The sequence below is a fragment of the Falco biarmicus genome, chromosome 9 (assembly GCF_023638135.1).
Source record: "Falco biarmicus isolate bFalBia1 chromosome 9, bFalBia1.pri, whole genome shotgun sequence".
Classification (NCBI taxonomy): domain Eukaryota; kingdom Metazoa; phylum Chordata; class Aves; order Falconiformes; family Falconidae; genus Falco; species Falco biarmicus.
The window spans coordinates 12,988,667-13,000,746 of record NC_079296.1 but is presented as its reverse complement, the minus strand read 5'-3'; the positions used below and the strand labels follow the sequence as shown (position 1 = coordinate 13,000,746).

General features: G+C 37.5%; 1 protein-coding gene across 6 annotated transcripts in view; it reads left to right on the top strand.

The window, feature by feature from the left end:
• Positions 1-12,080, top strand: part of CDK5RAP2 (CDK5 regulatory subunit associated protein 2) — an 83,336-nt gene that overhangs the window by 17,445 nt on the left and 53,811 nt on the right. For all 6 annotated transcript variants that reach the window (XM_056350805.1, XM_056350810.1, XM_056350804.1 and 3 more), the window contains 4 exons: positions 4-96; positions 1,807-2,025; positions 7,645-7,815; positions 8,573-8,746. In XM_056350805.1, coding sequence (XP_056206780.1) covers positions 4-96; positions 1,807-2,025; positions 7,645-7,815; positions 8,573-8,746 — 657 coding nt within the window. The remainder of the gene's footprint in view (positions 1-3; positions 97-1,806; positions 2,026-7,644; positions 7,816-8,572; positions 8,747-12,080) is intronic.

The window sequence follows — 12,080 nt, the reverse complement described above, 5'->3', positions numbered from 1 at the left end:
AAGAATGAGGAGCTTGGTTCTGAAATTGAAGATCTAAGAGCTTCATTGGCTAAGGCAAGAGAGGCAACTCACAAAGCACACATCCAAAAATTCAAGGTAAGAAGTGAGCAATTAGTGTGGCTTCCCCTATCTGTGCTCCCCCTTCCCCATAATTCCACATAGTGGTAGTGCTTTATGTCTTTCTAAGTAGAGGAATGGAAAGCAGTTGAAAATATTGTTGAAAATGTTTAATTTTTCTTACTTCAACAAAATTCCTAAATGAAATTATTTAAATGATAGCTTTAAGTAATCTGACATTTTTTTTCTTGTTTCTTGAGGTTTTTCTTCTATAACAATGGAGGATTATTAAGGGAGAAATGTGTAAAAGTAAAGTGAGTTAAAAATAAAGACACAAATAGTTGTGGAGCTACGATGATATCTACCTTTCTTTGACCTAAGAATGTTTTGGTTTTTCTTCCAAAAGTATGGTAGCAGCACAGGCTTGATGTTAGCAGAGTTGAGCTGGATATGAGACATTTGTTTGGATTTATTTGTGTAATAAATGAAAGTGAAACCACTATTTATAAAATAGTGGAATGTTGATTGTGAAAATGTGATTTAGTCATGCCTTCGTGTGTGGAGGAGAGAGGACTTTATGATGGTAACATGCATTATAAAGGTCTTAAAATGTAAAATGGGAGAAAGTAAGAATTTGATACTAAAATAGATGATGTCTTGTCACTATTTCAAACTCATCTAAAACTAAGTCTGGTAAAACTAATACTGATCAGAGGCAGTGATGAATCTTCCATTATGATGCTTGTTCATCCACTTGGTCTCTTAGCTCAGCAGGAATGGAAGAGGTTGATACACTTGCCTCCGACGTACATGCAGCTGAAACTTCTGTAACAAACTCTACTGGTTTTTGGTTATGGAGTCTAATAGAGTAGTAATGTTTAGTTCTCACAGAGCACCTCCATTTCTTCAAAAGCCATTTATTTCACTTAAGCCTAAATTTTAAGTGTGCTCTATTGAGAAAAGTATATCCTATTTCTTCTTTAGGTCATTTTGGCCTGTGTGTGAATCTGTGGCTTATGTTTGCTTTTTCATACTGTGAAAGTCCTGCTTTTAAATATTACTCTAATTGTAACCCTTTCATTTTAATAAAAGCTTGATTATTTTTGAAAAGGTCAAGGTTTAAAAAGTGTGCAACTAATCCCTCCTGTCCACAGAATCCATATTGCATGGTGGGTGACAGAGCAAGCCCTTCTCCTCATTACTCTGCTACTTAGCTACAAACTTGAGTTGAAGGCAGTTCTGTGTGAGTAGATCATGCTGCATAGCCCACTACTCCTTTCATCTGTTGTGAACTTGAAGGCCAGTTGTAACAGTATGTGATGGGGAAGAACACAAATCAGACTTGGTATTTCATATAAAAAATATGCCTGTGACTTGGTAACTACTTGACCTACTCTGGATTCAGACTGACCCAAAAGTAGAATATAGTAAGAGCTTTGGGAACCAATAATAATACTACTATGATCTCATTTGCACTATGGACTCCTTTGCAGTCTAACTTTTTGTCTAATTCTTGGGCATCTAAGACTGTTACCCTGCACTGGATGTCATTGAAAGTTGTGTTACATTACACTGAAAATTCTCAGCTAATGTTCTCCCTGTTGCAAGTAACTTGTGACTTCACTGTAATTTTGCACATTTTGAAGTACTGGAAAGAAGTGCGGGGGACTGGGTTTGGATGCAACAGCAATAAAGACTTCCAGTCCCTACAAAATACGCTTATAGAACTTGAACGCTGCTTTGTTTCAGGGTGCTGCGGATTATCAAGCTCTCTTGATGGAAAAAGAGACCCTCTTAGCAGAGCTGCGTTCAGAAAACCTTACAAAGGATGCTGAGAATCGTAAACTACAAAGGAGGATTAAAAGGACCGATCAAGAGCTAAATGATTTGAATTTAGAAAGAGAGAAAATGGAGAAGGAGCTGGATGAAGCACAACTACAGAAGAGCAGAAGTGACAAAACCATTAATGTTATTATCGCTTCTTTATTTCATTAAGTTTAACAATAGTTTAGCACTTCTAGCATGTCCTTCTCTAACAAATTTAGTTTTTTAATTAAAATAACTTTTGGAAAGGTAAATACATTTGCCTAAAGCCAGTGTTCAAAATGATGTGGACAAGACAATTGAGGAAAATTCTGGCACGTGGTCTGCACAGAAAAATATTTGAGAAGAAATATAATTTTGATACTTACTTAGGTCCTAGAAAGAATCATTAACCTTTATAAGTAATGGTTACTGTTGGTTTCAGTTTTTCTGATGAGAGAACCTAAACATGCACAACAATGTACGTTTTATATTTCTGCTGTATTTGTCTTGTTACAGGTCTATACAGTATCTTAAATTGCATTAATTATACTTTTTTCTAAGTTCTAATGCGGAACAGGAGTAAGTAGACAGTTGTTGCAACGTTAAGCCAAACTTCAGCTTGCTTTTAGCTGTCATAGCAGGGTCACTGTAAAGGCTGTAAATTTAATACTTTCTGCTTGTAAAATTACCAAAGCACAGCATTAGTTGATCACAATTTAACATAAAAATGATATGCTGTATCTGTTCATTCATTTTGCTTGCTTCATACTCTGTTTAGGGTTTTTTACCTTGCTGTAGGTGTTTTGATAAGCACTTCTGCTCCCAGCATACACAGCTCATGCAACAAAGTGAATGATTAGGTTTCTTCTTTTTCTTTTTTCCTTTGAAAAAAAGATGCACCTTCTGCTGAGTGTTTGCCATAAAACATAATTCTCAACGTATGTATGTCTTGGCATACGGATTTTTCTGAAGTCGTCTTACCATTGCATTAGGGCAGTATTTGCATAACAAGAGTCTTGCCTGCATGCAGAGTCTGGTCCTTTTTCATTAGAGATTAGCCTCCTGCTATATTAAATTACATAAAAGACTAAATGAGCTTGTCTTTATTCAGTGGATGTTTTAGTTCAATTATTAAATAAGGATCTTAATAAAGCAGGTGTACATGGGCAATGCTGCTCCTGCAATATTGCTGAAAACCAGGAGAGGGCTGTCTTTACCTACAAACAAATAAGTTCTCCCCTTCTGCCCTCAATTTAACTTGCATTTTTAGTTGATTGTCAACTGTGGTTAGACTGCCATCACAAAGTCTCTATCTTTGGTGTGCTTTGAAATTTCTTCAGGGTGTTGAGGTTAAGGAGAGAAAACACAGATTGCTCCTGTCAGTAAAACAGCCACAAAGAACGTATTTTATTGATTTAAAGTGTTTCATAGTGAACTGTCTTCTCTATTCAGAAGTTTTTTCATCTTTCAGGGGAGCTAGAATATAATTCTGTGTAGGAAAGACAAGAAAAATAGGACTGAGTAGGGAGTTGCCAGGGTATTCAAAGTTACTTGTATTACAGAAGCCTATTTGACTCCATTATGTCCAAGTTTTTCATGTAAATGACTAGGTCCTTGGGGAAAAGCATTCCTGCCAAAAGATGAGCAGTCTTATAAAAATTATATCCCTAACCTATTTCCTACTCCTTGCAGAACAGCTGCTTCAATTTCAGAGTTGCTAGTACATTTGGATATAGCAACATCGCCTGTGAAATGTTGCCCATTAAGTAGTAGATATGTGGGAGTAAAAAATATGCTGTGATATTTTGCTCTTTGACAAATAGAAAATCACTTCAGTGATCTGTTACAAACTTTTTATGAGACAACCTTAAAAATTCTTTTCTATTTATGCTCCAAGATACCTATTTATCAGTGGGTCTATTTTGTTAGAATAAAACCAGCAAGAATATGTGTAAACTGTAGAAAATGCCCTAAACATCAGTAATGTACTGCTGTCTTAGCTCTTAACTTGGTTACGGGGAAATTTTCAAATGCTTTTCATAAACTAATTGGGATAATCCAAATTCTTGCATATATCAGTTTTCTAAAAAACCTTCGAGATCCAGGAAAAGTACTTCTGCCCTGTTGTAAACCCAGTTTATCTGGATGTGATCTGGGCATTGCTGTCCTGGCATGGAAGAAGGTTAAACTAATTAAGACTGCTACATGTGAGCTGATTGTCCACGTTGCAGACTGTTCCTAGTATTAGGAGTCTTCTGGGGCAATATGTGTAGATGTTCTTGAACAATGTCCCTGCCTCTAGGGTGGGCAGGTGCCCTGGCGTTTTACTAAGTCAGCTTTAAAAGCAAGAACTCTTTCAGTTCTGTACTTTCCAGAAGCTGCTGTTAAGCAGTAGTTCAGCATCATTTTAAGCTCTTTGAAACAAGAATCTGGAAGCGTATATTCTTACATACAACTGACAAGGAATAAACATCAACTCTTCCTTAACATTGCTTGTGTCCACCATGGTACTGTGTCTATTAACAGATTCAGTGCTGCTTGATCGAAGAGTTTGTTCAAATTTACATGATTAAACACTTCAAGTATCCATTCTCTCTCCAGACCTAATGCAGACAATTAGAGTCTATTTACTAGGTATTCATATTTGATCAGTTGGTTGGGGAAATGCAGAGTAACTCATTACACATAATTTATTATTTAGTTTTTCTACCTGTAGTTTAGCCTAAGAGGGAGGTTTTGGAGCTTCACAACTTAATTATTCACCTACCTGTTTCCTGTCTGACAGGGAGGGGGAGGCATCTGCTCTGGTCTTCTATATTGTAGTGTTTCACATTCATTTTTCTTAGTTCAGCTGTCATTAATCATAGGAAAGTCTCTTGGCAAAAAAGGTTGGCAGAGGGAATTGCAAAGTTTATGCTCTGAGAGCTGTAGGGTACTATATTATCCTTGCAACTCGATGTATAGAAACCAATAGATTTTCTCCCAGACAATTTGAGTGGTCAATGAGTTCAAGCAAGCTGCTATAGTGATGGATAGTTTTGTGTTTTACAGAATTCTAGCTCATGCAAAGAAGATAATTTTCAGTCTCAACTCTAGCTTGTTTTGGGAAGGATTTAGGGAACCCTGCAGGCAGAAATAGTAGAGGCAGGGTATCTGCAAATTGCAAGTCTCTTGCAGGTTTTTTTCTTTTTTCACAATTGTATGCCTTGTCAGTCCACCCCTTTCCATAAACCCAGCTGTAACATATTTTTTGCTGCTTTAAAGGCTGAGGCATGGTTTCTGTACCTGACAAGTCAAGACAACTGAGATTAGATAACAGGGGGTGTAGCACTGTTATTGCGGCAGCATCTTTTCTATCTGTGCGTGCCTGTAATCTTCTTAAAGCCGTTTATGGTTTTCATAAAGAGAAGCCACAGAGTATTGGTCACTTGAAGTTATAGGACAGGTCACAAATGTTCTTTTGAGGTTTAGTTATCTAAACTGCTAGCTATCTGGCAGGTCACGTATTCACTTAAAGCCTCTCAGTGATGTGATGATATAAAACCAATATAAGAATAGAGAGCTGGGGAGTGAACTTTGCAATGCAGTGAAAATCGTAACACTGCAGGTGATCCTTTGCTTCCACTTTGCATGTTGTATATGAATGGGCTTAAAGTGACCCACTTGAAGAGCTCCATAACTCGAAGCCAAAAGACTTTGCAGTTATCAGACCTTACACTCCTTCTGAAAGAGCTGTGCTACACTGCAGTTTCTATTTCTTCCTAATTATTAACTATAAATATAAACATATTTGAGAACTTGTGTATATAGGCAAAACTTGGACCTGATTCTGCAGTTCTTCAGTGTTCTTAGTCAAGCAAGTAGTTCTTTTGGTCCTGAAAAAAATGTGTGTTATTAGTTTGCAGAACTGAAGGTCTAAACTTAATCATTCTTTGAAACTGAGTAACGTTTGAGGGTTTTGGGGAGCTATTAGGGATTTCTTAGCAGAATCCTGGTAATGAAGCTAAAATTAAGCAAGTAAACCAAAAGGCATTGTAAATGACAATTTGTATTTAATGTGCAAAATAAACAGAAGTAAAACACTGAAGCAGTAAAATGATGTTAAGGATTTGATGTGAACCTGCATGAAGCAAGGTAATTAAGTCAAGGAAAGGACATAAAACAGTTTGTAAAGAGATTGCAATTAAAGTGTCACTAGTACTATTTCTTTGTACTTAGAATAAGAAACAACTATTGAATTTTAAATCCCAGTGGAGGTAAATGTAAAGTTTATAGGTGACTACCATATGTGTAAAACTATTTAAAGGGCTTATGATACTTCACAAATGGCCCTTTTTGGGAATAAATGGAAAACATTTGTTTTAAGATGTAGGCTGTGTTACCCGGTTCTTTAGGTCTGAGGAGAAGTTTAGATAGTATAAAGTCTTCTGTAAGTTTTAATTGTTTAATTTTAGACGGCAGTTCCTTTGTTACACTTTTTTACTTCTCTTTTTCCACACAATCCATGCAGTAAATGCTCTGGATCTTCTTGCAGAGTAAAAGCTTATAAAATGAGGCTAGTGTATATGCAGACTATGCCTCCTTCGGTTGGTGGTATTGAAACTTCTGACAAATCAGCAGAAAGGTTTGAAGTGACACAAAAGTGGTGGTGGGAAAGAAGGTGGAAGGACAGAGAAGCCACGTCATGGATTTTTCTACTGCCCTGTGTTCTTGCTTTTTTTCCAGTCTGTAACTGGGAACTGACTATTAATTACATGTTAATAATTTCATACCTATTTCCATCAATTTAGTGATGGTCCCAGTTCGTAGCAAGATGTAAGGAATAGGAATCGTTTGATGCTATTGCTGGGAACCCAAGGCTATATCAGGTGGTCAGACTTTGAAACCCCATAGATAGCTACATTTTCCAATGGTGGATTTAATGAAGTGGAACAAGATCTGTAGGAATGCAGAGGAAAAATCTGTAATTGTTGTGTGCATTAAGTGTGTGACCTGCAGACTAGGAGATACTGGTTTACGTTGCAGTAGTCCATGTTGGTCATAAGAAATCTTGGAGTCCTTGGACTTGCTACTGCATGAGGCTATTGAAAGAGATTGTTCCTGTGTTTTAGAAGCAAAATGGACAAGAAGTATATGTTTCTCTGATGGAGAACTAAGATGTGGAGGTGATGCAACTAATGTTAGAGCTGTAGGAAGTAACGAACAGAGCCAGAATCAAGATCAAGTTCTGTTCATGACTTCTAATCATGAGACTGACCTGATTGGCCATTTGAAGTTTGTGCTTTTGTCAAAAGAAAATGTTTTAACATTTCTGACCTTTTGTTTGATGCAAAAGTAACTAATAAGACAACGTTAGTGCAAGAATTTTCATGGTGTGATGAGAAAAAGAGCAAATAACAAACTGAATCACCCGTAACCAATTTTCTCCTATTTCTAGCAAGGGAGTAAATTGACTCAGAAGTGAGTGCTCATTCTGACAGCGACAGCGTCTACATGCATGATATTCCAACTGTCTTGGAGTCCAGTCGTTCTCTATGAAAAGCATTTAAACAGTAACAACCTAGATTTTTAGAAGGCAATGCTGACACCTCATCTAAAAGTTTTCTTTCTTTGTGTTCATTGATGCCAAGAGAAAGATACTGGCTTAAATACATTCTCCAGACTATTCAGTGATACGAGTAATTTAAAGCGAGGGAGAGTTAAGCTAATAATGTGGGTTGTTAGTCTGAAAGTTTTATTAAAGTTGACTTGCTAAATATTCAGGTTTGGTCTTTTTTCCAGGACCTTAGAAATCAACTAGAGAAATTACATGGTGAAATGACCGAGAAAGAAAAAGCAGTTGAACATCATTATAATATTCTTTTGAGTGAAAGCAATCAGAAGTTTCAGAGCCAAGAACTAGTTATCAAACGACTAACAGACAATGTCAATCAAAAGGATCTGCAGGTTCAGGTGAGTAGACTTCAGGTGAAGTGAAAAATGGAAAATTATAATTCGATTTTGTATGAGGTATTATTACAAAATCTCATTTGTGTTTAGAACGACTGTTGATTTTGATGATAATCCTTCACTTTTTATAATACTGTGTTTGCAGAACAGACATATAATTATAGTGTGTGAGACATTCAAGATTTCTTGTTAGGGTTTTATGAAGTGTGTGGACAGAGGGAGACGACAGGTTTACTAATACTTCTGTAGAATTTTCACTGTTGTGGTAAGATACTTTAAAAGCTCTGAAGTGCTTATGATTTTCAGTTTATTGTACAGAAACCAGAAGCTGAGGAATAGGTATAGGTACTGAAATATTTTATCTTCTTTTTTTGGACCCCATTCAAAATGACTTATATGAGAAGGGAGCTGCCTGAATGTTAACAGACCCCTGCTCAGTTTTTTTACACCTGGAGGTATAACCCTGAAAAGTACTGATGGTATTCAACCAAAGACTGTTAGGTGAGGTTGCTCTATACCTGGAGACCAAGGTGCATGCCTTGGCTTATTTTTTAATAGTTAAAAGACTGGATAGCTGGGAAAGCTTCTGTTCCGTCTTTTTTTTGCTTCTGTTATGTTAAAGTGAGCTCTTCTTTTGTGAGGTATGTAAAGAGCATGTGCCGGATCATCCTTGGATATTCTCCTGCATTTTATTTGTCTGTTTTGCAATATAAAACCAGAGTAATTTTTTAAAAACTGTTTCATTATTTTCTTTTGTTAGAAACTTGATGGAACAGTTAAAGAAAAGGATGCAGAATTGCAGGAGCTCCTGAATAAGTACAAGAACCTTCTAAGAGCCAATGAAGAACTTGAACTGAAAAATGAGGGCTTAGTAAAGGAAAGATGTGCTGCACAGTCTCAACAGTCAATCATCGAGATAGTCAGGGAGTTAGAGGTGAGTTTTTCATAACTCTGATCATTTGCAGATAAATACCTCCCTTCAGAGTGAAGAGAATTTTGGCTTTGGCTCAAAGTGTGTGGACTCATACATGTCATAATTCACCCACATAGCAAGGGCTTGTTTTTCCTTCATAATAGTACCATGTCAAAATGTTCTGTATCATTAAAAGATAACAGTCTATTTATTAATAATACTGTCCTATGATTTGTATGATTGCAGTGGTATAGATCTGGCATCGTAAGAGTTTATAGTATTGTGCTCTGATACTTTTATATGGTGTCGCTAAACTCTTTACTCTCAGAAAGTGTGTAAAATGTTTTGCCTGCTGTAAAGAGGTAAGAGTTCTGTGGTAATTAGGGCAGATGCGTTTCCCTGAGTGGAGGGTATCTGTGCTTCTGAAGAGAGGTGCAGAGGAGGGTTTGTGTGCTTCTGATAGGTAAGGGGAAAGATCGCATAGATCTAGTGACCACAGGAGATAACTAGAGTGTGAGGATAAAAAATATAGGTAGGAGTGAAGATATGTCTAGGGCAAGAGGAAAACTACTTTAAAGCAAGGAAGAAAGGAAGTGGTACTGTATGTGCGTGTGTATGTACATATGTATTAAAAAGGGTGGACGACACTACGTGCGCATTATCTTACCTGATGCTACAAATTGAAAAGACTTGTTAGTACCTGCAATCAGAAGTCAAAATTCAAAGTCTTAAGATAAGTCTTAGTTCCTTCCCCCTTTACCACCCACTTCCATTCTAGCAAAAAAAAGTCAGGTATTGTTAAGAAATTTTTGCATCACTTGCTGACTATCAGTGCATTTTTTATTATTGTGTACAGATTATTAAACAAGTAAGCTGCTTTTGAAGATAATATTTCTTGTCTTTTTTTTGCGCTGTTTTTAGCCTAGTCTGTTAAGGTTTGCAAAAGCATCAGGCAAAGTAAAAAGGGTTAGATTAGTACATACTAGTGATGGAGAAAGCTATTTCGTTTCTTTAATAATGTATCAGTCATTAGTGAGGTTTTCTCAAGGAAATTTAAAGTAAAGTGAGCCAACGGCAAAGGAAAAATAAGTGCTATGTCTTGCGTCACATTCTGAAAACACTGGCGAGGACATGCTTAATATGTTAGGGGCACTGTTATTAAACAAGGTCGATGCAAGGATGTGTTGAGTCACAGGTTATATGACAAGCTCAAAGTAAAGGAGCTGCATCACTGCCCAGGGTACCAGTGCCGAGTATGTCAAAGTACATATGAATATACATGCAGAGAAAATAAAGTCTGTGAAAGGTTGAGTAGAAATTCTACCTCTGTAAAACAAACTGCAGTGCACACATGTAACTTCTGTCACAAAGGGACCCAAGAGTGATGGAAAATGATACAGAACTAATGAAAATCAAACACTAACTCGTCGCTGTACGCCCCGCTTCTGATGCCGGTGTATAACCAGGAGAGAGGACAGTGACAGGCGAAGCCGTGCATGGTAATGACCCAGTACCCACCTTCTAATCACAGTCTATTCTCTAGTGCTGGTTCACTTAGTGATTGTGAACAATACCTAATCACAACCCATTGTCCTCTCAGCTCAACCTCTGAGTAAGATAGCTCCTGAAAGAGCCTAGTTCGGCATATTAATCATAAGTTTTTGAACAGAGATTATCCAGAGCTCTGCTCTCATTGGCTGCCGTGGACTCTTTGATGACTTTACAGTGCTGCACCAACTCTCAACAAACGCACAGCTGGATCCTCCCCACCAGAGAGAACAGAAACCAAACTCTTCTAGCCTCGCTGATCTTTAAAGTTGAAGAAACTGAACTGAGAGATGCAGAACTTTAGAACTTTCTCTCTTTCATCATACCTCTTTACTTTATTTTAATGTAACGATAAATTTTAAAGCAACCAACATCCAGAGCTCTGCTGGGTGCCTTGGCCAGGCCAGGGAAGATAAATGACAGTTTCTAATTAGAGTTTGGATTCTTGAGCCACTGTCATGGGCTAGAGAGAGAGAGAGAGAGTGTGAGGGCACTGATAATCAGGGTAGTCATGCAACTGCTTACTCTGGTATCTATGAAGTTTTAGAATGAAATACGTTTTACAGCCAAGGAATTTAGAAATGCAACAGAGTCAATGTAATTTTTTGGAAACTTTAGTTGGTTTTGTGCTTACTGCGCATACTCCTGTACTGACAAAGCTTTTTTTGTGGGAGCATTTGTTAGGTAAGTATATTTCTAACACAGATTTTTAGACCTTTGTGATTCGTTTTATTACTGAGAAAAACAGCAAAATTGAGAAAAGTGGCTATTGCTTAGTCCTTGAGCTGTGCTTCTGGGTTCTGTTGTGTTGGATGTGTAATCTTGCACACAGTGTCTGCTGCACTAAGGGGACACAGTGACAGGAGTTTTAATTCTGAAGTAATTTCTCTCAATGTAAAAAAAAATTCTTTGGTTTGCTGTTATGTAGCCTCTCTGTGGTGTCAGGTTTTGGGTGGGGGAGGTTATATACCACTTGAGGTGAAGTAGGAAATGGTTAGCTGATACACTGCAAGGAGATCTGGTGTTTCTGCAGACACAAGTCACTTCCTAATTCCTGTATGATCCACACATTATTTGACTCTGGTTATAATTACTCCTGTATTTAGGGAGTTAATACTATGCAATCAGGGAACTGAAGAATACTGTGTGCATACAGTTGTGATGTAATTTGCTGCAGCTGAGAAATTATAGTCGATGCATGGAAGTTCCTGTAGGCAGAGCACTGCAGTTGGTGGGTGTTGTGAGAATGGGAATTAGAGTAATTGTTGCAGTGCTGCAGATATGTCTTAGCTGCTGAAATGGATGCAGTGTGCACATTGTTGCTGAGTTGTCGGGATGTAGTTGACTTTTTTTTTTAATACAAATGTCCTGTCTATTAAATAGTGATCAGTGCATTGTAGTTGTTGCTTTCAGTCTCTTGAAGTTGATGTTGTGGACACATAAACAGGGTGATAGTTCAATTTCTGATTTGATGAGATTAGCTTATAGCTGAAAACAACAATCTTTTTGGCAATATCTATGTCTTCACACACTTTAAACACGATGCTTTACCTGTGACACTGAGCATGGCCTAGCGATGGGAATGGATGTGGCTGGTGTGTCTCACCATTTCTATATTAGCAGAAATTTCATCGTAAAGGAGTCAACCTGATGGAGTGATATTTGGCGATCTGTGTATAGTCCAGTAGTCTTGCCTCACATATTGCCAAGGGAGGCCATAAGTTCCTTGGAGCCAACAGCTTCGTGACATTTTCTGCGGTAGAGATGACATCTTCTAAAAGTCACCAACAAAGTCTTTTCCTGTAGT